Below are 27,500 nucleotides of genomic sequence, written 5' to 3' on the forward strand. Positions count from 1 at the left end.
ATGGCTCACACACACACCTGTACTGTCAACCCACACACACCCTTACACCAGCAACTCACACACCCTCACACACCCCTCGCCATCAAATCAGACAAACACACCTTTCACAGTCACCACACACACAAGCACACCCGCTCACATACAATCACACCCCTAAACGTCAAATCACACACAGACAATAGTCTCTCTGCAGTCAGTCAGATACAGGCAACGCCTCCTGTAATTCGGGAATACTGTTCGGGTTTTTCTCCCTAGTGAGACACAGTCTGAACGACCGACCGACAGACTCACGCACGGCGGCACGAGATCAGAGAGATGCGGTAAACCGAAGGCGCGTGTCTACCGGGGGGCCGTGTCTATCCTCCATCCGTTCATCTTTTGTCCTCCTTTCTTCTCATCGCCGACGACGGAACGGCGCACGCACCATTTATCCGAATCCAGCTGAGACCGAAGTCCCACTGTCCGTCTCGCGCTAAATTTGCATCCCTTCCCGGTTCACTGTGTATCCTCGGTAATGGGTATGATGATGATGCTGATAAACGAACCGGGCGTCCCTGGTGTGTGTGAGCGAGCTGGCTACTTAATCCGCCCCCTCCTCCACAGGCGACAAAAGCGAGAGTTCAGCCTCCACGCACGCTTTCTCCCCCCCGCAACGACCCCCACTTTCTAACCGACACACAATGAGCCTTCTGCCGCTTCGCTCTCCTCGCCTCCCGCCCCCCTGCAGCGCACAGCCCACAGCCGTGAGCGAGACGCGAGGGGAGGGGGACTCGGATAACGTCTACCCCTAGACACTGATCTAGAGTCAGTTTTACGCGTGACCCAGTAATAATTGAGGTTATGATTTGGGGAGGATAAACTGATCCTATCATATTTTGGGCAATCTCTACCCAGAGCAGAGGGGAGAGGATTTGTTTTGTTCTGATGCATCCTGGTAGTTAGAGTCTTAATCGTTTAACGACGAGCTATCTATCTCACAGATGCTCATTGTCCAGACTTCTGACCCCTCCTTTATTAGGTCCATTTCTATGAATAGGCCTGTCCTATTGGCCTATAATGGGCCTGCTGATTTCTCACCCATATTCTACCTTTCTGGTTTAGGCTGTTATTTTTACAGGCAGTCTAAGCCTACTATTGCCACTACACATGTTTAGCCTACTTAAATACTGGCTTTCATAGACAAATTAAATTAGTGGATTAATTCATAATTAGGCTTTATGTCGTATAGTGGCGTTGGTATTGAGTTATTTTGGGGTCAGATGCATGGCTATGGCCAAGATATGCGTATAGCAAGACCTTATAGTACGACCTACTAGACCTGCAAGTATCAAAACAGTTTTATTCATAATAAAATTGAAAATACATAGATACAATACATAAAAAATATAGGCCTTCCTTTTAATTACAAACGATGTGGTCAGTAGGCTACAAATCCCCAACATCTCGTTTGCAAATGAAAAAGTCAGCAGAAACATGTATTCAGGCCTGTAGTGTCATATCATCCTGAATCCACGCCTGCTAAGCCGCCTTTGTCCCCGTTTCTGACTGATATCTGAACAGATGGGGCATTCACCATCACGGTGTGCGCAGGACCTCTTGTGGACAACACGTGTATTACATCTACCTGATTTTGTCAGTGAGAAATTGATTTTTGTTTAGCAATGGAAGTGCAATACCATGCATGAGCCTGCTGCCATAAATGGCCACCCTGTTAGCTGGATGAGTATTTGGAAAGAGCAAAATTATGATGAAAGTCCCATAAAGTCTGCATTGGCCATAAAGCTATGCAGTAGGAGGTGGTGTCGTGATGCAGCGCTCTGCTCTGTGGAGGGAGGGTTGCCTCTGGTTGGCTCTCACAGCTCACACGCCTCTCTGCATCCCAAATCTCCAATTTTCTCCCAGAAGTGTGAGCCCCTGCCTACACATTTAAAAGCATTCGATTGGCTCTCACAGCTAACACACCTCTCTCCCTCAGTCCCAAATCTCCACCGTTTTCTCCGAAGTGTGCAGCCCTTCCGGTTCAAAGTATTGGATTGATGTAAACATGGGCCAGACTAGAGGGAGTTCCCACCATGTCTCTTTTACCAGTCCTTTTAACTACACCAACGGAAGTGAACAAATTAACACCTGGGCAGAAGGGTAGAACCAGTTGAACACAAATGAGGGAGAGGGGAGGAAAAAGAAAGAGGGAGGAGGAGAAGGGTGAGGAGAGTGAGAATGGATGGATGGATGGGTATGAGCAAACAGAGATGGCGGGGAGGAGAGAATGGAGTGTGACAGGAGGGAGGAGGGAGGGAGGGAGGGAGGGAGGGAGGGAGGGAGGGAGGGAGGAGGGAGGGAGGGAGGGAGGGTTGAAGGAGAAAGGAGATAGAAGCAGTTATGTCCACCACCAGACAATTTTCCCTTCCTCTCATCTACCATTTCCACCTCTTCTCTATCCTCCTCTTCCTGTCCTCCTCTTCCTATCCTCCTCTTCCTATCCTCCTCTCCCTATCATCCTCTTCCTATCCTCCTCTCCCTATCCTCCTCACACCTATCCTCCTCTCCCTATCCTCCTCTTCCTATCCTCCTCTCCCTATCCTCCTCTCCCTATCCTCCTCTTCCTATCCTCCTCTCCCTATCCTCCTCTTCCTGTCCTCCTCTTCCTATCCTCCTCTTCCTATCCTCCTCTTCCTATCCTCCTCTCCCTATCATCCTCTTCCTATCCCCCTCTCCCTATCATCCTCTTCCCTATCCTCCTCTTCCTATCCTCCTCTTCCTGTCCTCCTCTTCCTGTCCTCCTCTTCCTATCCTCTTCTTCCTATCCTCCTCTCCCTATCATCCTCTTCCTATCCTCCTCTCCCTATCCTCCTCACACCTATCCTCCTCTTCCTGTCCTCCTCTTCCTATCCTCCTCTTCCCTATCCTCCTCTTCCTATCCTCCTCTCCCTATCCTCCTCTTCCTATCCCCTCTCCCCTATCATCCTCTTCCCTATCCTCCTCTTCCTATCCTCCTCTTCCTGTCCTCCTCTTCCTGTCCTCCTCTTCCTATCCTCTTCTTCCTATCCTCCTCTCCCTATCATCCTCTTCCTATCCTCCTCTCCCTATCCTCCTCACACCTATCCTCCTCTTCCTGTCCTCCTCTTCCTATCCTCCTCTTCCCTATCCTCCTCTTCCTATCCTCCTCTCCCTATCCTCCTCTTCCTATCCTCCTCTCCCTATCCTCCTCTCCCTATCATCCTCTTCCTATCCTCCTCTCCCTATCCTCCTCACACCTATCCTCCTCTTCCTATCCTCCTCTTCCTATCCTCCTCTTCCCTATCCTCCTCTTCCTATCCTCCTCTCCCTATCCTCCTCTTCCTATCCCCCTCTCCCCTATCATCCTCTTCCCTATCCTCCTCTTCCTATCCTCCTCTTCCTAACCTCCTCTCCCATATCCTCCTCTTCCTATCCTCCTCAACCCTATCCTCCTCACCCCTATCCTCCTCTTCTCTATCCTCCTCACACCTATCCTCTTCTTCTCTATCCTCCTCACCCCTATCCTCCTTTCCCTATCCTAATTTTCCTATCATCCTCACCCCATCCTCCTCTTCCTATCCTCCTCTTCCTATCCTCCTCTTCCTATCTTCCTCACCCCTATCCTCCTCTTCCTATCCTCCTCTTCCTATCTCCCTCACCCCTATCCTCCTCTTCCTATCCTCCTCTCCTATCCTCCTCTCCCTATCCTCCTCTCCCTATCATCCTCTTCCTATCCTCCTCTTCCTATCCTCCTCACCCCTATCCTCCTCTTCCTATCCTCCTCACCCCTATCTTCCTCTCCCCATCCTCATTTTCCCTATCCTCCTTTCCTCTCCCCCTCCTTCCCTCTCACCTATCTGCCTCTCTCCATCTGCCTCTCTTCTCTCCCCTCCTTCCCTCTCTCTCCATCTGCCTCTCATCTCTCCCTCCTTCCCTCTCTCTCCATCTGCCTCTCATCTCTCACCCTCCTTCCCTCTCTCTCCATCTGCCTCTCATCTCTCACCGTCCTTCCCTCTCTCTCCATCTGCCTCTCATCTCTCCCCGTCCTCCCCTCTCTCTCCGTCTGCCTCTCATCTCTCCCCCTCCTTCCCTCTCTCTCCATCTGCCTCATCTCTCACCCTCCTTCCCTCTCTCTCCATCTGCCTCTCATCTCTCCCCCTCCTTCCCTCTCTCTCCATCTGCCTCATCTCTCACCCTCCTTCCCTCTCTCGCCATCTGCCTCTCATCTCTCCCCCTCCTTCCCTCTCTCTCCATCTGCCTCATCTCTCACCCTCCTTCCCTCTCTCGCCATCTGCCTCTCATCTCTCACTTTCCTTCCTCTCTCTCCATCTGCCTCTCATCTCTCACCCTCCTCCCCTCTCTCTCCATCTGCCTCTCATCTCTCACCCTCCTTCCCCCTCTCTCCATCTGCCGCTCATCTCTCACCCTCCTTCCCTCACTCTTCCTCCTGTGAGTCCTTCTCACCTTCTTATCTCTTTCTCTTTCTCACTCTTTCTCTCTCCCCCATGAACAACTGCAGCCTGTTTTAACACTCAACAAGCTGGAGATATGGAGGGCATCACGCACGCACGCACGCACGCACGCACGTACACACATTGGTCGAATAACCTGTCAATCTAAGCACCATCCTCTCTGGTTGGATATTTGGAGCTGTAAAACCGGCAGCATCTCTCGCGCACCTGCAGTTACCGGCCTCTGTCCGTTCCAAGAGCTGAGTGCCGCGCGCTGCGCTGCGACAGAAGGAGTGGCACAGCGTGTGTGTGATCGTGATTCGTGAACGTGTGTGTGATAGAGAGGAGAGAGAGAGAGAGAGAGAGAGAGAGAGAGAGAGAGAGAGAGAGAGGGGACGACTGTGTGTTCAATAGAGATAGAGTCAGAGAGAGAGAGAGAGCGCGAGAGAGAAAGAGAGAGAGAGAGAAATGTGTGAGTGAATCTAGCGCATATTGCTGGAATCACCGAGTATCACACACCTCTGGACATCTCTGGACTCTCCGCGGTCAAACCGTCAATGTAGCTGTGTGTGTGAACTTTAATTAAACTATTCGAACACCCCATCGATACGGACTGGGACACAAAGCTCGGGAAGCTCCGTGTGTTGGAAGGCGCTGCGCGCTGCAGACATGGGTACTGTTCTGTCTCTGTCGCCGAGGTCAAGGAAGGCAGCGGGCGGTGTGTGTGTGGACGAGAAACCGGACCTTGCGACCGGCGGGAAACAACAGGAGAAGAGCCTAAAGAAGCGCCACTCGGTGCTGCTCCATGCTCTGACGTGGAAGAGGCTGGTCGCCGCATCGGCCAAGAAGAAGAATGCCAAAAAGGTGAATCCCAAACCCGACGCCAGCCAGGCCAAATCCGATCCCTTGGTGGACCAGCTCAACACCGACAACATCAAGAAATCACAACCGTCCAACGGAATACTCGACCGAAAACCGACAGGGCCCAAACCCGGGCCAATTCCTGTGCCTGTTCCTACAGTACCGGACCAGACCCGGCGGCAGACCCAGAATGGACGCTTATTCATCTCCCCTCGGAGGGTGGTGGTGCAGGTGGGTAACGTGTGTGTGTGTGTGTGTGTGTGTGTGTGTGTGTGTGTGTGTGTCTAACTGTTTGTGTTGTTCGTCCTCTAGGCTTCCACCGGCGAGCTCCTGAGGTGTCTCTCTGACTTTCTCTGCCGCCGCTGCTTCAAGCTCAAAGAGCTCACGGCCAATGAGGTCATCCTGTGGTTCCGTAACGTGGACCGGGCTCTGTTAGTGCAGGGCTGGCAGGACCAGGGCTTCATCACCCCGGCTAACCTGGTCTTCGTCTACTTGCTCTGCCGAGAGGCCGTGGAGGAAGACACGGTGTCTGAATACGAGCTGCAGGCGACCTTCCTCACCTGCCTGTACCTGGCCTACTCCTACATGGGCAACGAGATCTCCTACCCGCTCAAGCCGTTCCTGGTGGAGTCCAGCCGGGAGGCCTTCTGGGAGCGGGCCCTTGGTCTCATTGACCGGATGAGCGGGCCAATGCTGAGGATAAACGCAGACCCGCACTATTTTACCGAGGTGTTCCAGGACCTGAAGAACGAGGGAGGGTCAAGGGAGAAGGAGAAGGAGAATGGGAAGGAGAAGAAGGAGAAGGAGAAGGAGAAAGACGGGAAACGGATAAGCGAGTTGGATCGTTAAGAACTGGATGAGGGGAGGAGAGAGGGAGGGGGAGGGGATTTGGTTTAGGATACGGTCGCGGACACCAGCCACACACACCGCCGGTTGTTTGAGCGGGGATTGAATGTATACGCTTGGTGGTGAACCGGACTAACACACGACGGGGATTTGATCGGGAACCTGAGTCTGGAATCAGGAGGAATCAGTCACACGCCTAGCTTCACCTCGCCCCGTTACCGAACTGTCGTGTCATGTGTTCAGTCAAAGCTCGGGGAATCTAACGGACACTACACGGGACTTTGGGCGGAAAGAGATAGCTATAGTTAACTTTACTGCATGCTGTATAAAAAGTATTCTGATTGTATCGTTATTGTGGCTTTTGAGAAATGGATAGGCTATTATACGGTGGACTAAAGTGATAGCTTATAGCGCGTCAGTGTTTTGGGGAAAATGTATATATTCGTTTCATAAGAGGGGAACGACACCGTGCTCTCCAAGGGACTGGACTCAGTGGCGCGAGAGACGCAGCCTGCCCCCCACCCCCTCTGAACGTTGAATGTACTATTTTACCACTTCAAACCAACGGGATTCTTTACCGTTAACATGTGGCAACTGTTACTATGGTATTATAAAACGTTCTGTTTTATATATTGTACATTCAAAAATACAAGTATAAATCGTTACAAACGGTCCCCGTGCCTCCCAGCAATGTTTAATTGAATTGCCTTGTGATTAATGTGATCAAGAACGCTGAAAGTTAGCCCTGTATGTAATAATCAGAGGTGTACACTTTATGGACAGCTTTAGTTTTACTAGACCCAGAGCAACACCATCTCTATGACTGATTATAAGCCTACGACTCTGGAAACCCAAAAGGCTAGCCAATAATAGTCTTCTACGGTGAAGCAACATGCAACAGCTGGGCTGGTACTGATGTCCGTGGGCACATAATGTCCCCAGCTGTGTTAAGGTCCTGGTCAACGAGGCTATAGGTCAAAAACGAGTCAATCAAAGTTCAGATGAGATAGACCATCAAGCCATTCAGGTCAACACTGCGTCCATACTCAGATTTAGAACCTCTATAGACATATTGCTCAATTGACAAAATCAAGGTTTATTGGTGGGCTTTTTATAGAAAGAAAAACTGGAGTAGTGATCTCAGCGGCAGGCGGCCCTTGGATAAATGCAAGGCCTTCTTACTGTCGCTGTCCATGGTTCTGAAATCGAGTGGTGCTGAAACCTCGCTACATGGGAGTGTGATAATGTAGCCTACTGGAGTTTAACAGTGATCTCATCTTCACCCTTGTCATCTTTTTATCATCGTCATAATCTCCATTATCATCAACACCACCTCCTTCTTCTCCTCCTCATCACTATCTCCATCTGTGCGTGTGTGTTGCCATTCTATGATGACTCATCAGCTCGAGCGCAAAGCTAACATTTGTGAATAAAGGAAGACGGAACACGTGGTGCAGTTTTCCGAGCAGGTGATTGGATGAGTTTTGCTGCAGTCTGATAGAAGTGGCGCTGTGAAGAAGGAGAAGAGAGGAGGGGAGATACTGCGGAGTCGCGAGCCGGGGAAGGTGGAATTCAACATTTTCTCTCCCAGCCGCTGCTGCATTCCCGTTCCGTCTCCAAGGCAACAACCGAGACAGCAATGGGGATAAGAAAGACAGACAGAGAGAGGAGGGAGAAGAGAGAGCGACAGAGAGAGACTTTACACCAGCTCACATGGCCATGAAGCAAAACGATAGAAAAGATACAAAACTCGTGTTCTCTAAACCTCCTCAAACTCATATCATCTGTTTCCTGATCAGGCTACAACAAATATGTTTTAAAATAATGCTAATGGTTTGGATTTATTAGCCTATACATAGGCTACTCCTCATCTCCCAAAGAGACACGCTTCTTCATTTGGCCTATTTTATTCCCAGTCATTTTGTTGGGCGGCTGGGATAGGCCTTTTTTTAATCTCCAAAGTGCAAAAAAATAATCAGTTTCTTTGACGTGATGCAGGCTACTGTTTGTGTCGATTAAGGGGGAAAACCGTTATGCAACTTCACACCATCAGCAACAGCTTACGGAACACGGGTTACCATGGAGACGCCGCGGAGGCAGCAGGTTGCAGAGAGAAGGAAAGAGAGAGGAGAGAATCAATATTAAATTATTAGCCTACCACAGAGGTGACTTATGGCAAAGATGAACACATCTCCTCTGCTCATAATGTAGGCTTATATATATATACACACACACACACACACACACACACACACACACACACACACACACACACACACACACACACACACACACACACACACACACACACACACACACACACTAAGTATAATACTTGTATTGTTACAATGTCTTACAATGTATAACAGATGCCTCCTTACAATAACAGAGCATAGGGCTAAAAGAGAAAGAGTAATTATCCAGTGTTTCTAGATTTCTATGAAATATGACCTAGAATTAATGACAATATGAGTGAAATAGCTTTCCTTCCTAAAAAATGGTAATTAAGTATGCTAAAAATCCGTTTTTTCTGTGTAGGAATGGTGTGGGTTTACCCCAACAGCAGGACGGTGTGGACATACACCGCCATTAAAAATATTCACGCAAGTAGACCACTGATTGGCCAGCTCATCCTCCACATCATCCTCTATGTGTAAATAGCAAGCACTTTTTAAACCAGTCTGTTTGAGATACATGTTTGAGGTGGGATTTTTAAAGTGTTTTTTCCCCCTCCAATTTATGCTTTGGCCACAAATACGAGTATAGGATGAGTCAACAACATTATTTGGGTTTGAGTTAACAGAATGTGAAAAAAAGCAGGTGTTCTTCTGAGAAGAGGTCAGAGGCCTTATTCACAAACTATCTCAGAGTAGAAGTGCTGATCCAGGATCAGTGGATTCAATATGATCTAATAAGGCAACACTCATCCTAGATCAGCACTCCTTCTTTAAAGGTCCAATGCAGCTGTTTTAATCTCAATATCAAATCATATCTGGGTAAAAATGAAGTACCTTCCTGTGATTGTTCTCAATTAAAATGGCCAAAAATAAACTAAAATAGTTTCTTAGCAAAGAGCAGTTTTTCAAGCTATGGGATTGGTCTGAGTGGTGGGGGGGACTGAAAACTAGCTGTTATTGGCAGAAAGGTTTAGAACTCTCTTTCTTATTGGTCTATTAACTAAATCACCGCCTGGGTCACCAGGCTGGCTGAAACTCCATCCCACCACAACGGGCTGCGATTTCAGGAGGTCTTTTCAAACAGCTCTTACACTAAAAGGGAATTATCAAAATGTTCACAATTTCACAGTATTATTCCAACCTCCTAGTGTGGAAATATATATAAAACACAGGAAATCACGTTTTTGACTGCACTGTGCCTGTGAGCAGCTTTATAAATATGGGCCCCAGACTCATAGAAAACACATACTGTATGTAGCATAGCGATGGGCCTTCACAGAGTTTGGAAAACTTTGTTTCATTCATGCCTACTGTCATTATAAAGGCTGCCATGTTGGCAACAAAGGTTCCACTTCTGGTAAGAATTTGAATATTTGTCATGGAATGCTAAGTGCTCTGTATCTATGAGCTGATGCCTCCACCTAGTGGTCCTAAAAGGAGTCACAGTGTGTGTGTGGTGTGACATTAACTAACATAACTATTTAACTACTCCCTCAACACTTTAAACTTCAGTCCTTCACCCTCTATAGCAGTTAGTCCCATTTCACTGGCAAATGCATCATTTGCATGACCTGACCTGATAACATCTGGGCACACACACACACACACACACGCACACAGTGTTGTTATCATTTTGAGTGAAGTTGTTTTATGTTGTTTGACTGTTTCAGCGTTGTGTGAGTGTTGTCCTGACACACCACACACACACACACACACACACACACACACACCACACAGTGTTGTTATCATTTTGAGTGAAGTTGTTTTATGTTGTTTGAGCGTTGTGTGAGTGTTGTCCTGACACACACAAAAACCAAACACACACACACAAACATACACACACACACACAGTGTTGTTATCATTTTGAGTGAAGTTGTTTTATGACATTTGAGTGTTTCAGCATTGTGTGAGTGTTGTTTCAGCGTTGTGTGAGTGTTGTCCTGCTCCCCTGTAAGGTCAGGCTGTTTGAATAGTGAGCAGAGGTGGAAATTACTTGTGCCACCCGTTACCAAGCAACCACATGTTAGCCTGGAAACTAATTCTTCCTAAAGAGCAAATGTGAAAAACAGACTCCTGCCACCCAAACTCAGACAGACGGTTGTGTGTGTGAGAGATGAAAGAGAGAGAGAGCGAGAGACCGAGACAAAGAGAGTGAGACAGAGAAACAGAGACAGAGAGAGATACAGAGAGAGAGACAGAGACAGACAAAGAGAGAGACAGAGACAGAGAGACAGACCAAGAGAGTGAGACAGAGAGACAGAGACAGAGAGACAGAGACCAAGAGAGAGAGACAGAGAGAGAGTGAGAGAGAGGTAGGCCCTAAAGCCTCATGGTTTCTCTTATCTCCTTTCTATCTCATTTAAGGGCCAATCAGAAACATGGAACACAATCTATTTGACAATCAGGAACTCCCAGGGTGTTTGCATGTTTTAATTTGTGACACATTTGACTGTCTGTTAAAGCACACACCCCTCAGGCAGCAATAACACCTACCAATGTGCACGCACACACACACCAGGCAGCAAGTCACCACGCAAGCTCCACCAAGACCCTCTTGACCTGTGTGTGTGTGTGTGTGTGTGTGTGTGTCATTATAGGCCTATTATTCATCTTAATTTAAATACATTTTATTAGACTTTATTAAACGCAGTTCGTTGTCAGACATTTGGGTCCGGTTGGGGAGCTCTCCGCTGTGTCCGCCAGGCCCGTTAATGTTTAACCGATTCCTCCATCAGACTACCCTACGATTACCGTGCCATTTCAACCATACTGTTGGAAGGGACTTGGATCTCCGTGGTAGCATACGTCCCCGGTCCTATTCTCTCTGCCCACGAGAGAAAATTCAATGTCAATATTTACTAAATAATGAACAGGCACGAAAACGGCCATTAGAACTCCGCTTCATGCAGATAGTGCCCACCTGCTCAACACAAAGAAAAAAGTAGAAAAACGTAATTTCAGAGTTTTTCTTTGTATGTCTATGCGACAGCTATACAGGCCTCTATGCCTGCGTTGGTAGCCTATCTGCTCAAAACTGGGCTCTGATCCAATTACTTGGTCCCTACGGGAATATTGTAGAGCCGGCTAATCTCTAATGAGTGGTCGATGGATTTATATGTTTATAGCGCCTTTTCAAATTATATTCACATTTTATTTGAACTTTATCCCTTTCCCGTCTGCTTTGTTTTCACGCAGTTTTCCTGCACCTGCTTAACGCGAGCCGAACGAACAAAAACGTCATCTTCATCATGTATTGTGCGCGTGGCTCAGCGTGAGGCAGGTGCAGATCTCTCTCCATTTGGAATGGTGCTCACCTTCTCGAGAGGGAAACATTTAGGCAAACACAGACAGAATAGACTCCATGGGAAAGTCCAGAGACGGAGTTATTGAGTTGGTGATGTACCGGTAGCCTAAAATAAATCAAATCAAGTTGAGTTGATGCTGACCAAAAGTTGTTTATTCGAAGCAGCAGATCATTTTATTTTGCATAAAGGAATTTCATAAAGCAGATTGTGAAAATAAACTTTTGGGCAACATATATAGCCTATCCTATAAGACTCACTTGCCTGCATTGAAGTTGCACAGCTGGAGATGCAGATGTCTTGTTGGTCAGAACCGTTGACGTCCTCTCTCTCAAGGGTGGGTATAGCCTTCAGACCCTGCTCGAGCCAGTGTCCTGGATTTATAGGTGGTGTAACACCGAGAACATGAGAAGGGTTGGGGGTTTGACTCTTCCCGGACACACCTGCTGCAGGACTATATGAACCCTAGACGCCGATCTAAGGCCAGTTTTTGGTTGAGTTTGGGATTTGGGGGAGGGTAAACTGAACCTAGATCTGTGCCTACGGGCAATTTTACACACTCCCTCGCGATGGAATTGGCCAGGATCCGAGAGGGGCGCGGCGAGAGGTGGAGGGTAGTTCTACTCATTTTGGGTCTTCCGTTACTGTCTGAAGAGCTTCGTATACAAACGTCACTTTTTCATGGTACACCTTTTGTCAAATTTGCCGTCAAAAGTAGATTGTTTTTGGGGGGCTTTTAAACTAACCCTTCCTTAACCTAATTATCCTAACCTGCTACGTTTACTTCCTAATCTGCTGCTTAAATTCTCTTAAACCTGCTTCAAAAAGTCAATTTTGACAAAAGCTCCATCTCCTCTAGACAAAAAGCCTTTTTTTCATACCCTCGTAGGCAGTTGCTCTTTAACGGATAGAGCTGATAAGGTGATCAGCTGGAAACAGAGGGAAGAGGATGGAAAGATGTTGAACTTACTATACGCCTCAGGGAGGTGTGAATTAAGGGCTCAGAATTGTTTTACATAGTGTTTTCCCCAGTTTGGAAGGAAGCTTTTCAAAGGTATTTGAATATAGCAGGCCAAACCTAATCATGTCATACACTCTCCCATGAATGCTGGGAATGCATTTTATGGGCTCCCGAGTGGCGCAGCGGTCTAAGGCACTGCATCTCAGTGCAAGAGACTTCAATACAGTCCCTGTTTGAATCCAGGCTGTATCACATCCGGCCGTGATTGGGAGTCCCTTAGGGTGGCGCACAATTGGCCCAGCGTCGTCCGGGTTTGGCCGGTGTAGGCCGTCACTGTAAATAAGAATTTGTTCTTAACTGACTTGCCTAGTTAAATAAAGGTTAAATAAAATATGTTGTGCCCAGTAGAAATAAATGGTAAATAATGTATGGTGTCATTTTGGAGTCACTTTTTATTATAAATAAGAATAGAATATGTTTCTGAACACGTCCCCATGACTATGGATAATCATGAATAAATCCGTGAATAATGAGGGCATGAATATCATACCCCCCCCCCCAAAAAAACTCCCGTTATTGGTAATGGTGAGAGTATGTTTTGGGGGCATGATCATTGTGCAGCTGTAACTTTCTCCACTCATCATTATTCACTATTCATTCATGATTATATGTAATCATGATAGCATCCACACATGAATGTAGAATTGTTTAGAAGCATATTCTATCTTATTTACAATAAAGAATATCACAATACATTATGTACCGTTCATTTCTACTGGACACAGACATAATCCGAAACGCAAATGCATCCAATGTCGAGTCACAGCATGATGTAGTAACTGCATGCTCGGAATATGGGAACAAATACTAACCTTTTGATTATATTTAATAAAGTATAAGTTAAATGTGTCCAAATACTTATGACACATTCAAATGGGGAGACTAGATAACATCATTTTTACATTTTTATTGAACCTTTATCTAGGCAAGTCAGTTTAAGAACAATTTCTTATTTACAATGACGGCCTAATACGAAACACATCATCCAAAACACAACCAAAACAAACAGCAAATGCATCCAACAAGTTTGTAGAGTCACAAGCTGATGCAGTCATTGTGTGGTAGGAATATGGGACCAAATACTAAAACTGTTGACTCAATTTACACGATAAGTGAATTTGTCCAAAACACTTTTGACACCTCCAAATGGGGGGACTAGATACATAAAGTACATACATATTTAAATAGTAAACAGATATGTATGCAATACTCTCAAATAAAAGGTGACATTCTGTGCTGTTACCTCAAATAAAATCCAAAATGCTGGAGTATAAAGATAAATGTAAAGTTTTAGCTTCACTGTCCAAATAAATGCATAGGGGAGTTTATATATATGATGATTACTATACAGTAGGGAAGTAACTCACACCAATCTTTGTACAAAGCCTGGTGAGCCGCCCCTCGCGCCTGACTGACATCGCTTCTTTCTTTCCTTCCTTCCCTCTTCCCACTCACTTATCTACCTACCAATCAGTGATTACCTCTAGGAAGGAAGGAAGGATGCATCTGTAAGTATTGGTACAGAGCCTGACTTTATTTAATGGACTCTAGCTCCCCCCATGTGGTGGTCAGAACTTAAGTCTCATATTCATTAAGTGTCCCAGTGTATGAGTACTGATCTAGGATCAGTTGGACTGTTTAGGTTATAATGAATGGACCAGCATTTAACCTGAGGCTTCAATGAACAAGCCCAGATCTTACTATTATGGCCCTGTCCAGAAACAACCCCTAGGCCCTACCCATCTATGGCCCTGTCCAGAAACAACCCCTAGGCCAAAACCTCTATGGCCCTGTCCAGAAACAACCCCTAGGCCCTACCCTCTATGGCCCTGTCCAGAAACAACCCCTAGGCCCTACCCTCTATGTCCCCGTCCAGAAAACAACCCCTAGGCCCTACGCTCTATGGCCCCGTCCAGAAACAACCCCTAGGCCCTACCCTTTATGGTCCCGTCAAGAAACAACCCCTAGGCCCTACCTCTATGGCCCTGTCCAGAAACAACCCTAGGGCCCCACCCTCTATGGCCCCATCCAGAAACAACCCCTAGGCCCTACCCTCTATGGCCCTGTCCAGAAACAACCCCTAGGCCAAAACCTCTATGGCCCCATCCAGAAACAAATCCCTAGGCCCTACCCTCTATGGCCCTGTCCCAAAAACAAACCCCTAGGCCTACCCTCTATGGCCCTGTCCAGAAACAACCCCTAGGCCCTACCCTCTATGGCCCCGTCCAGAAACAACCCCTAGGTCCTACCCTCTATGGCCCCATCCAGAAACAACCCCTAGGACCTACCCTCTATGGCCCCGTCCAGAAACAACCCCTAGGCCCTACCCTCTATGTCCCCGTCCAGAAACAACCCCTAGGCCCTACCCTCTATGGCCCCGTCCAGAAACAACCCCTAGGCCCTACCCTCTATGTCCCCGTCCAGAAACAACCCCTAGGCCCTACCCTCTATGAATGTTTTCCCACACAATGGGAACAGATTCCATTACACCATAGCCTATGTGTGAACAGTGTATTATGTCATATAATTGTAGGTTTTATTGACCACCTGCCCCAATGATCTGCTGCTGATGACTGGGATGAATGTAGGAGGCAGATTTCAGGAGCAGGACAAGACACCCTCATTTTGACTGATGACTTGGGATGAATGTAGGAGCAGATTTCAGGAGCAGGACAAGACACCCTCATTTTGACTGATGACTGGGATGAATGTAGGAGCAGATTTCAGGAGCAGGACAAGACACCCTCATTTTGACTGATGACTGGATGAATGTAGGAGAAGATTTCAGGAGCAGGACAAGACACCCTCATTTTGACTGATGACTGGGATGAATGTAGGAGCAGATTTCAGGAGCAGGACAAGACACCCTCATTTTGACTGATGACTGGGATGAATGTAGGAGAAGATTTCAGGAGCAGGACAAGACACCCTCATTTTGACTGATGACTGGGATGAATGTAGGAGCAGATTTCAGGAGCAGGACAAGACACCCTCATTTTGACTGATGACTGGGATGAATGTAGGAGCAGATTTCAGGAGCAGGACAAGACACCCTCATTTTGACTGATGACTGATATGAGAGCATGTACGTGATAGGTCTATCTGGCTGATATAAGAGCATGTACGTGATAGGCCTATCTGGCTGATATGAGAGCATGTACGTGATAGGTCTATCTGGCTGATATGAGAGCATGTACGTGATAGGTCTATCTGGCTGATATAAGAGCATGTACGTGATAGGTCTATCTGGCTGATATGAGAGCATGTACGTGATAGGTCTATCTGGCTGATATGAGAGCATGTACGTGATAGGTCTATCTGGCTGATATAAGGCATGTACGTGATAGGTCTATCTGGCTGATATGAGAGCATGTACGTGATAGGCCTATCTGGCTGATATGAGAGCATGTACGTGATAGGTCTATCTGGCTGATATGAGAGCATGTACGTGATAGGTCTATCTGGCTGATATAAGAGCATGTACGTGATAGGTCTATCTGGCTGATATGAGAGCATGTACGTGATAGGTCTATCTGGCTGATATAAGAGCATGTACGTGATAGGTCTATCTGGCTGATATGAGAGCATGTACGTGATAGGTCTATCTGGCTGATATGATTATGATGGTCATAATGCTTCATGACAGTATCATAAAGTGTATTTTCTACAAATGATTTAAAATATGATTTTAAAAACATGAATGTAAAGAATTCATAACAACAACAACAAAGGATTTAAGAAACACATTTTCAAACGAAAGGAAACTTCTTGGCAGGAAAAAAAACGAATTTGAATAAATGTGGGTTTTGACACTTATGTAGGTGCCATAACCAGCCATAACATAACACAACATATATCACAACATGTGTAAATATATGGGTCATGACAGTGTTATGACAAGTTATGTCAGATGTTGTGACAGTGGGTATTAAGTAAAGTGCTACCGTTCCTTTCTATACCTGCATAGGTGCTGCTATCACCCCTATGGGTTAAACTACCTTATAAGGGCAGGATCATTCCCAATGATCTACTAACACCCAGAAGGACATGCTGGCATTAACACACACACACACACACACACACACACACACACACACACAACACACACACACACACACACACACACACACACACACACACACACACACACACACACACACACACACTGTGAAGTGGTCATGTGTGCTAACGGAGAAATCAGGTGGAATCCTGTCTGTATTATTGCACAAATTCTGTGGAATCCTGTCTGTATTAATGTAAGAAATTGAGCTCAGGTGCATCCTGTTTCTATTGATCGTCCTTGAGATGTTTCTACAACTTGATTGGAGTCAACCTGTGGTCAATTTAATTGATTGGGCATGATTTGGAAAGGCACGATTTGGAAAGGCACACACCTGTCTATATAAGATCCCACAGTTGACAGTGCACATCACAGCAAAACCAAGCCATGAAGTCGAAGGAATTGTCCGTAGAACAACGAGACAGGATTCTGTCAAGGCACAGATCTGGGGAAGGGTACCAAAACATTCTGAAGAATTGAAGGTCCCCAAGAAAAGTGGCCTCCATCATTCTTAAATGGAAGAAGTTTGGAACCAACAAGACTCTTCCTAGAGCTGGCCGCCCGGCAAAACTGAGCAATCGGGGGAGAAGGGCCTTGGACAGGGAGGTGACCAAGAACCCGATGGTCACGCTGACAGAGCTCCAGAGTTCCTCTGCTGAGATGGGAGAACCTTCCAGAAGGACAACTATCTCTGCAGCACTCCACCAATCAAGCCTTAATGGTGGAGTGGCCAAAACACTCCTCAGTAAAAGGCGCATGACAGCCCGCTTGGAGTTTGCCAAAAGGCACCTAAAGGGCTCTCAGACCCTGAGAAACAAGATTATCTGGTCTGATGAAACCACGATTGAACTCTTTGGCTTGAATGCCAAGAGTCATGTATGGAGGAAACCTGGCACCATCCCTACGGTGAAGCATGGTGGTGCCAGCATCATGCTGTGGGGATGTTTTTCAGCGGCAGGGACTGGGAGACGAGTCAGGATCGAGGCAAAGATGAACAGAGAAAAGTACAGAGAGATCCTTGATGAAAACCTGCTCCAGAGCGCTCAGGACCTCAGACTGGGGCGAAGGTTCACCTTCCAAAAGGACAATGACCTTAGCACAGCAGCCAAGACAACGCAGAAGTGGCTTCTTGTCACGCCCTGAGTTGAGTTGGGTGGGCATGAGTTGGGTGGGCATTCTATGTTTTCTATTTCTGTGTGTTTTGGCCAGGTGTGGTTCTCAATCAGAGGCAGCTGTTTATCGTTGTTTCTGATTGAGAATCATACTTAGGTAGCCTTTTCCCACCTGGGTTTTGTGGGTAGATGCTTTCTGTTTTGTGTCTGCACCAGACAGAACTGTTCGGTTGTTCTCTTTGTTGTTTTGCTATTCAGTGTTCAGTTCAACTAATAAAAGGATGAACACGTACCACGCTGCAACTTGGTCCACTTCTTAACACGCTGCACTTTGGTCCACTTCCTACCACGCTGCACTTTGGTCCACTTCTTACCACGCTGCACTTTGGTCCACTTCTTACCACGCTGCACTTTGGTCCACTTCTTACCACGCTGCACTTTGTCCACTTCTTAACCACGCTGCAACTTTGGTTCCACTTCTTACCACGCTGCACTTTGGTCCACTTCTACCACGCTGCACGTTGGTCCACTTCTTACCACGCTGCACTTTGTCCACTTCTTACAACGCTGGCGCTTTGTCCACTTCTTACCACGCTGCGCTTTGGCCACTTCTTACCACGCTGCACTTTGGTCCACTTCTTACCACGCTGCACTTTGGTCACTTCTTACCACGCTGCACTTTGGTCCACTTCTTACCACGCTGCACTTGGTCCACTTCTTACCACGCTGCACTTTGGTCCACTTCTTACCAACGCTGCACTTTGGTCCACTTCTTACCACGCTGCACTTTTGTCCACTTCTTACCACGCTGCACTTTGGTCCCTTCTTACCACGCTGCACTTTGGTCCACTTCTACCACGCTGCCTTTGGTCCCACTTCTTACCACGCTGCACTTTGGTCCACTTCTTACCACGCTGCAACTTGGTCCACTTCTTACCACGCTGCACCTTTGGTCCACTTCTTACCACGCTGCACTTTGGTCCACTTCTTACCACGCTGCACTTTGGTCCACTTCTTACCACGCTGGCACTTTGGTCCACTTCTTACCACGCTGAGATTTGGTCCACTTCTTACCACGCTGCAACTTGGTCCACTTCTTACCACGCTGCACTTTGGTCCACTTCTTACCACGCTGCACTTTGGTCCACTTCTTACACCTGCACTTTGGTCCACTTCTTACCACGCTGCACTTTGGTCCACTTCTTACCACGCTGCACTTTGGTCCACTTCTTACCACGCTGCACTTTGGTCCACTTCTTACCACGCTGCGCTTTGGTCCACTTCTTACCACGCTGCGCTTTGGTCCACTTCTTACCACGCTGCACTTTGTCCACTTCTTACCACGCTGCACTTTGTCCACTTCTTACCACGCTGCCTTTGGTCCACTTCTTACCACGCTGCAACTTGGTCCACTTCTTACCACGCTGCACTTTGGTCCACTTCTTACCACGCTGCACTTTGGTCCACTTCTTACCACGCTGCACTTTGGTCCACTTCTTACCACGCTGCACTTTGGTCCACTTCTTACACGCTGCACTTTGGTCCACTTCTTACCACGCTGCACTTTGGTCCACTTCTTACCACGCTGCGCTTTGGTCCACTTCTTACCACGCTGCGCTTTGGTCCACTTCTTACCACGCTGCACTTTGGTCCACTTCTTACCACGCTGCACTTTGGTCCACTTCTTACCACGCTGCGCTTTGGGTCCACTTCTTACCACGCTGCGCTTTGGTCCACTTCTTACCACGCTGCGCTTTGGTCCACTTCTTACCACGCTGCGCTTTGGTCCACTTCTTACCCACGCTGCGCTTTGGTCCACTTCTTACCACGCTGCGCTTTGGTCCACTTCTTACCACGCTGCACTTTGGTCCACTTCTTACCACGCTGCGCTTTGGTCCACTTCTTACCACGCTGCGCTTTGGTCCACTTCTTACCACGCTGCACTTTGGTCCACTTCTTACCACGCTGGCGCTTTGGTCCACTTCTTACCCACGCTGCACTTTGGTCCACTTCTTACCACGCTGCGCTTTGGTCCACTTCTTACCACGCTGCGCTTGGTCCACTTCTTACAACGCTGCGCTTTGGTCCACTTCTTACCACGCTGCGCTTTGGTCCACTTCTTACCACGCTGCACTTTGGTCCACTTCTTACCACGCTGCGCTTTGGTCCACTTCTTACCACGCTGCGCTTTGGTCCCACTTCTTACCACGCTGCGCTTTGGTCCACTTCTTACCACGCTGCGCTTTGGTCCACTTCTTACCACGCTGCGCTTTGGTCCACTTCTTACCACGCTGCGCTTTGGTCCACTTCTTACCACGCTGCGCTTTGGTCCACTTCTTACCACGCTGCGCTTTGGTCCACTTCTTACCACGCTGCACTTTGGTCCACTTCTTACCACGCTGCGCTTTGGTCCACTTCTTACCACGCTGCGCTTTGGTCCACTTCTTACCACGCTGCACTTTGGTCCACTTCTTACCACGCTGCACTTTGGTCCACTTCTTACCACGCTGCACTTTGGTCCACTTCTTACCACGCTGCACTTTGGTCCACTTCTTACCACGCTGCGCTTTGGTCCACTTCTTACCACGCTGCGCTTTGGTCCACTTCTTACCACGCTGCACTTTGGTCCCACTTCTTACCACGCTGCGCTTTGGTCCACTTCTTACCACGCTGCACTTTGGTCCACTTCTTACCACGCTGCGCTTTGGTCCACTTCTTACCACGCTGCGCTTTGGTCCACTTCTTACCACGCTGCGCTTTGGTCCACTTCTTACCACGCTGCGCTTTGGTCCACTTCTTACCACGCTGCACTTTGGTCCACTTCTTACCACGCTGCACTTTGGTCCACTTCTTACCACGCTGCACTTTGGTCCACTTCTTACCACGCTGCGCTTTGGTCCACTTCTTACCACGCTGCGCTTTGGTCCACTTCTTACCACGCTGCGCTTTGGTCCACTTCTTACCACGCTGCGCTTTGGTCCACTTCTTACCACGCTGCGCTTTGGTCACTTCTTACCACGCTGCGCTTTGGTCCACTTCTTACCACGCTGCGCTTTGGTCCACTTCTTACCACGCTGCGCTTTGGTCCACTTCTTACCACGCTGCGCTTTGGGTCCACTTCTTACCAACGCTGCGCTTTGGTCCACTTCTTACCACGCTGCGCTTTGGTCCACTTCTTACCACGCTGCGCTTTGGTCCACTTCTTACCACGCTGCGCTTTGGTCCACTTCTTACCACGCTGCGCTTTGGTCCACTTCTTACCACGCTGCGCTTTGGTCCACTTCTTACCACGCTGCGCTTTGGTCCACTTCTTACCACGCTGCGCTTTGGTCCACTTCTTACCACGCTGCGCTTTGGTCCACTTCTTACCACGCTGCGCTTTGGTCCACTTCTTACCACGCTGCGCTTTGGTCCACTTCTTACCACGCTGCGCTTTGGTCCACTTCTTACCACGCTGCGCTTTGGTCCACTTCTTACCACGCTGCGCTTTGGTCCACTTCTTCAAACAAACTTCTGGAGAAGTCTCTGAATGTCCTCTGAAGTACTTATGTAAATGTGATATCAGTTTTCATTTATAATACATTTGCAAACATTTCTAAACAGCTGTTTTTGCTTTATGGGGTAATTGTGTGTAGATGGATGAGAAAAAATATATATTTCATCCAGTTTAGAATAAGGCTGTAAAGTAACAAAATGTGGAAAAAAGTGAAGGGGGTCTGAATACTTTCTGAATGCACTGTATGTAGAATCCTGTATGTGTTAATGGAGAAGTATGTAGAATCCTATGTGTTAATAGAGGAAGTATGTAGAATCCTGTCTGTTAATAGAGGAAGTATGTAGAATCCTGTGTGTGTTAATGTGGGAGGAAGTATGTAGAATCCTGTGTGTGTTAATAGAGGAAGTATGTAGAATCCTGTGTGTTAATAGAGGAAGTATGTAGAATCCTGTCTGTTAATAGAGGAAGTATGTAGAATCCTGTGTGTGTTAATGTGGGAGGAAGTATGTAGAATCCTGTGTGTGTTAATAGAGGGAAGTATGTAGAATCCTGTGTGTTATAGAGGAAGTATGTAGAAGTCCTGTGTGTTAATAGGAGGAAGTATGTAGAATCCTGTGTGTTAATAGAGGAAGTAGTGTAGAATCCTGTGTGTGTTATTAGAGGGAGGAAGTATGTAGAATCCTTTGTGTTAATAGAGGAAGTATGTAGAATCCTGTGTGTGTTATTAGAGGGAGGAAGTATGATAGAATCCCGTGTGTTAATAGAGGAAGTATGTAGAATCCTGTGTGTTAATAGAGGAAGTATGTAGAATCCTGTCTGTTAATAGAGGAAGTATGTAGAAATCCTGTGTGTGTTAATGTGGGAGGAAGTATGTAGAATCCTGTGTGTGTTAATAGAGGAAGTATGTAGAATCCTGTGTGTTAATAGAGGAAGTATGTAGAATCCTGTCTGTTAATAGAGGAAGTATGTAGAATCCTGTGTGTGTTAATGTGGGAGGAAGTATGTAGAATCCTGTGTGTGTTAATAGAGGAAGTATGTAGAATCCTGTGTGTTAATAGAGGAAGTATGTAGAATCCTGTGTGTTAATAGAGGAAGTATGTAGAATCCTGTGTTTTAATAGAGGAAGTATGTAGAATCCTGTGTGTTAATAGAGGAAGTATGTAGAATCCTGTGTGTGTTATTAGAGGGAGGAAGTATGTAGAATCCTGTGTGTTAATAGAGGAAGTATGTAGAATCCTGTGTGTGTTATTAGAGGGAGGAAGTATGTAGAATCCCGTGTGTTAATAGAGGAAGTATGTAGAATCCTGTTTGTGTTAATGAGGGAGGAAGTATGTAAAATCCTGTTTGTGTTAATGAGGGAGGAAGTATGTAAAATCCTGTTTGTGTTAATGAGGGAGGAAGTATGTAGAATCCTGTGTGTTAATGGAGGAAGTATGTAGAATCCTGTTTGTGTTAATGAGGAGGAAGTATGTAGAATCCTGTGTGTTAATGGAGGAAGTATGTAGAATCCTGTTTGTGTTAATGAGGAGGAAGTATGTAGAATCCTGTGTGTTAATGGAGGAATTATGTAGAATCCTGTTTGTGTTAATGAGGGAGGAAGTATGTAGAATCCTGTGTGTTAATGGAGGAAGTATGTAGAATTCTGTGTGTTAATAGAGGAAGTATGTAGAATCCTGTGTGTTAATAGAGGAAGTATGTAGAATCCTGTGTGTTAATAGAGGAAGTATGTAGAATCCTGTGTGTGTTAATGAGGGAGGAAGTATGTAGAATCCTGTGTGTTAATGTGGGAGGAAGTATGTAGAATCCTGTGTGTTAATGGAGAAAATATGTAGAATCCTGTGTGTTCATGAGGGAGGAAGTATGTAGAATCCTGTATGTGTTAATGAGGGAGGAAGTATGTAGAATCCTGTGTGTAATGGAGAAAATATGTAGAATCCTGTGTGTTAATGGAGAAAATATGTAGAATCCTGTGTGTTAATGGAGAAAATATGTAGAATCCTGTGTGTTCATGAGGGAGGAAGTATGTAGAATCCTGTTTGTGTTAATGAGGGAGGAAGTATGTAGAATCCTGTGTGTTAATGGAGAAAATATGTAGAATCCTGTGTGTTCATGAGGGAGGAAGTATGTAGAATCCTGTGTGTTAATGGAGAAAATATGTAGAATCCTGTGTGTTCATGAGGGAGGAAGTATGTAGAATCCTGTGTGTTAATGGAGAAAATATGTAGAATCCTGTGTGTTCATGAGGGAGGAAGTATGTAGAATCCTGTGTGTTAATGGAGAAAATATGTAGAATCCTGTGTGTTCATGAGGAGGAAGTATGTAGAATCCTGTATGTGTTAATGGAGAAAATATGTAGAATCCTGTGTGTTCATGAGGGAGGAAGTATGTAGAATCCTGTGTGTTAATGGAGAAAATATGTAGAATCCTGTGTGTTAATGAGGGAGGAAGTATGTAGAATCCTGTATGTGTTAATGAGGGAGGAAGTATGTAGAATCCTGTGTGTTCATGAGGGAGGAAGTATGTAGAATCCTGTGTGTTCATGAGGGAGGAAGTATGTAGAATCCTGTGTGTTAATGAGGGAGGAAGTATGTAGAATCCTGTTTGTGTTAATGAGGGAGGAAGTATGTAGAATCCTGTGTGTTAATGAGGGAGGAAGTATGTAGAATCCTGTATGTGTTAATGAGGGAGGAAGTATGTAGAATCCTGTGTGTTAATGAGGGAGGAAGTATGTAGAATCCTGTGTGTTAATGGAGAAAATATGTAGAATCCTGTATGTGTTAATGAGGGAGGAAGTATGTAGAATCCTGTGTGTTAATGAGGGAGGAAGTATGTAGAATCCTGTGTGTTAATGGAGAAAATATGTAGAATCCTGTGTGTGTTAATGAGGGAAGCCTGCAGTCAAAGAGTGTACATGTACATTACACTGTATATGAAGAGACACAACAAGGTTCCTATAGAAAGGCCTTATCACTCTAGCTTAGCATATTCACGACCGCCAAGCTAGCTACGGAGAACAACGTGATCACATTCAGTGCAGTATTCCATTGAAATAAAGTGATTTTTGGCCAAATGTGCAAATGTGTCATTTATGGACAAATGTGTCATTTTGTCACATGGTGAAGACATTCAGCTACTTAAGAGACTGTCTGGAAGCCAGCTAATGTATTTACACTCTGAAAGGTTTTCCACCCTCTCTGCTGTGGTCATCTGAGTTAATGTGCCAATAGCTATCCTCATTTCACTGGCAAAGAACCCCGCTGTGTGACGTTTGACACTATGCATCGGTGCCTTCATAACGACAGACAGATACAGACAGACTACAGTATTAGTATCCACTACATACACATGTTCCATTTCAGAGATGAAAAATGGTCTTTATTACAAACCACCATACAGAACTCATAGAGGTGAGATAGCAGCCATTTTGCAAGTACACATCACTGTATAATAATAACCTGTATGGCTAAGAGGGGCTAGGTCCCAAATCACACCCTACTCCCCATATAGTGCACTCCTTCAGGCAAAAGTAGTGCACTACATGGGGAATATGATGTCTTTTGAGTTTTGCCCAGAGCCTGTATAACCTGTGTAGTATGAAGCTATAGGCAGCAGTGCTGCCACTGCAGATACAAACCGGGGTTAGAAGTTACCCCCAGACACTGACCTAGGGTCAGTTTAGTGTTTCTACTCACGGTTAAGGTCAGATTGGGGAGAGTAACCTGATCCTAGATCTGTGCTAAAGGGCAACTTTTACCCTGAGCAGGGGAGAGTTGAAGGGTTAACTAGTTCAGCAGTTAATTAAAACCTGAAAATCCAATATGGCGGCAAGGCTTCTGTTTAATATGAAGGAGTTGGACTGACGTGTCCCCAGCTCCCTGTTGTCCTGTTAAATCATGTACATGTCTGTAAAATACTATTTACATCTTTTCCAAGAATGCATAATATTAGGGTTCAAACTCTGGGTGACATTTAAAAGTATGAGGATGCACACTCTAGAGTCCTTCACACTGCCCAACAGCAGCTCTACAGGAACAGGAAACCACATCAAAGGGACACAGGGATTGATCAGTGAAAAAACACAGAGAACACAGGGGTTTCTATTCAATACAAACAGAACCCAAGGACAACCAACACGCACGCACGCACGCACGCACGCACACACACACACACACACACACACACACACACACACACCACACACACACACACAAACACACAAACGCACCCACACGCACACACACATACAGACGTTAACGTGACAAACTTCTCTTCTCTCTGTTTTCTATTCAGGTGAAAAACAGAATATATGAATCATATAAGAACTATATATACTTCATAATGCGCTCAGAGCTCTATTTACGTGGTGAGACTTTCGCTTTCTTTTACACATATTAACAAACAGGAAATGATGTCATCTCACCGGGGTCATGGGTTGGGGTGGGTGGGTGAGGGTTCAGTCCATTTATTTTGACCCCCACGCCATGAAAGCAGAAACATCACGTGCTGACACTATGTTTTTTCACCGATATGTAAAAACAACCATTATTACAATGTAATTTCTTGCTTGTCTCCAGCAGATATATTTTACCTCTGACCTCCACTTGAGTCTGGTTCCTTAATGAGGTGGGAGAGTCTCTGACAGCTGTTCTCAGTCTTGTTTTATTCTAGAATCCCAGGTTCCGGAATGACTGAGGCAGAAGCCCTTAGTGGCTCATCAGTTTGGATGTTCCAAAGGCAACAGCCCTTAGTGACCTCATCAGTTGGGATGTTCCAAAGGCAGCAGCCCTTAGTGACATCATCAGTGTGGATGTTCCAAAGGCAGCAGCCCTTAGTGACCTCATCAGTTGGCAGCGGCCCTAGTGGCCTCATCAGTTTGGGTGTTCCAAGGCAGCAGCCCTTAGTGTCATCATCAGTTGGCAGCAGCCCTTAGTGACCTCATCAGTTGGCAGCATCAGTTGGACCTCATCAGTTGGGATGTTCCATAGGCTGCAGCCATTAGTGACCTCATCAGTTGGCAGCGGCCCTTACTGGCCTCATCAGTTGGACCTCATCAGTTGGGATGTTCCATAGGCTGCAGCCATTAGTGACCTCATCAGTTGGCAGCGGCCCTTACTGGCCTCATCAGTTGGACCTCATCAGTTGGGATGTTCCATAGGCATACTGTGTGTCCATTCACTTCAAATCCCTCTGTCTGGACCTGCAGCTCTCTGGCCTCTTTTCACCAGTGTGAGGAACTCCAGTAGTTGGTTACTAGTGTTCATGGTTGCTACCGGTTGTTGAGGATGTTTGCTACGTGTGTGTGATTGGTTTAACTGGGGCAGCTGACTGTATGTAACTGATGTAACTAGTTTAAACTATGTGTAACTATTTGGGACCAGTAACTAAGAGGTTGACAGATGTGTGTGATTGGTACTGGGTCTTACTGGCATCAGTGTAACTGGGCCGTAACTGGTTATGTAACTGTTTATATCTGGTTCTAAACGGGTTCTGACTGGTTCTAACTGGTAGTTAGTGGTTGAACAGGACGCTGCGCGGCACCCAGCCCTCTGCAGGCGGAGACTCCGTGTTGGCCGGTCGGTAGACCAGACACTGGCCATGTTGGTTGGATGCCAGAATCTGGACCCGTTCCCCGCGAAGTACCGTGATCTCATCCTCACGCACCGCACTGAAGTCCTGGATCACCAGCACCAGCTTCCACACACACACACACACACACACACACACACACACTTGTTAAAACACACTGCGCAGACATAATGAGTCACCAAGGTGAGTATCTACATGTTGTTGATAGCCATGCGTAACATACAGGTTATTATTATATGTACAGCATTAGTTAATTGATACTATTTATAAGACAGTGTTCTCTCAGAGGAAACAATCAAGTTGATTCAATCTCATCTCACCTCGTTGTCCTGTGCCTCGCCGTCTGCCTGTGTGTGTGTTGTGTCCGTTAGGGGTGGGGGGCACAGAGGGAGGTCGGCCCGATGCTTTGGGGCGAAGCCCGAGGGGGGTCGGGTGAGGAGGTTTGTTCCCCCACCCTCCTTCCTCTGGTACTCTATAGGAGACTGCAGAGCTGCAAACACACACACACACACACACACACACACACACACACACACACACACACACACACACACACACACACACACACACACACACACACACACACACAC

General features: G+C 46.5%; 2 protein-coding genes and 1 pseudogene across 2 annotated transcripts in view; 1 reads left to right on the top strand and 2 right to left on the bottom strand.

The window, feature by feature from the left end:
- Positions 1–1,390, bottom strand: part of LOC110515356 (formin-like protein 2) — a gene marked incomplete at its 3' end in the record, with an annotated part of 21,338 nt that extends 19,948 nt beyond the window's left edge. The window contains 1 exon segment of the mRNA XM_036974602.1: positions 1–1,390. This exon segment is cut by the window's left edge and continues 115 nt beyond it. Within this exon segment, the coding sequence (XP_036830497.1) occupies positions 1–2 (2 nt within the window).
- A 3,431-nt stretch (positions 1,391–4,821) lies between these two features.
- On the top strand, positions 4,822–6,829 carry LOC118962107 (cyclin-dependent kinase 5 activator 1-like). Its single transcript, XM_036974603.1, has 2 exons — positions 4,822–5,540; positions 5,622–6,829. Exons 1-2 carry the CDS (start codon positions 5,118–5,120, stop codon positions 6,156–6,158), a joined length of 960 nt encoding a protein of 319 aa, XP_036830498.1. The 5' UTR covers positions 4,822–5,117; the 3' UTR covers positions 6,159–6,829.
- A 19,561-nt stretch (positions 6,830–26,390) lies between these two features.
- Positions 26,391–27,500, bottom strand: part of LOC118962108 — a 4,735-nt pseudogene continuing 3,625 nt past the window's right edge.

This window comes from Oncorhynchus mykiss, unplaced genomic scaffold (assembly GCF_013265735.2).
Source record: "Oncorhynchus mykiss isolate Arlee unplaced genomic scaffold, USDA_OmykA_1.1 un_scaffold_734, whole genome shotgun sequence".
Classification (NCBI taxonomy): Eukaryota; Metazoa; Chordata; class Actinopteri; order Salmoniformes; family Salmonidae; genus Oncorhynchus; species Oncorhynchus mykiss.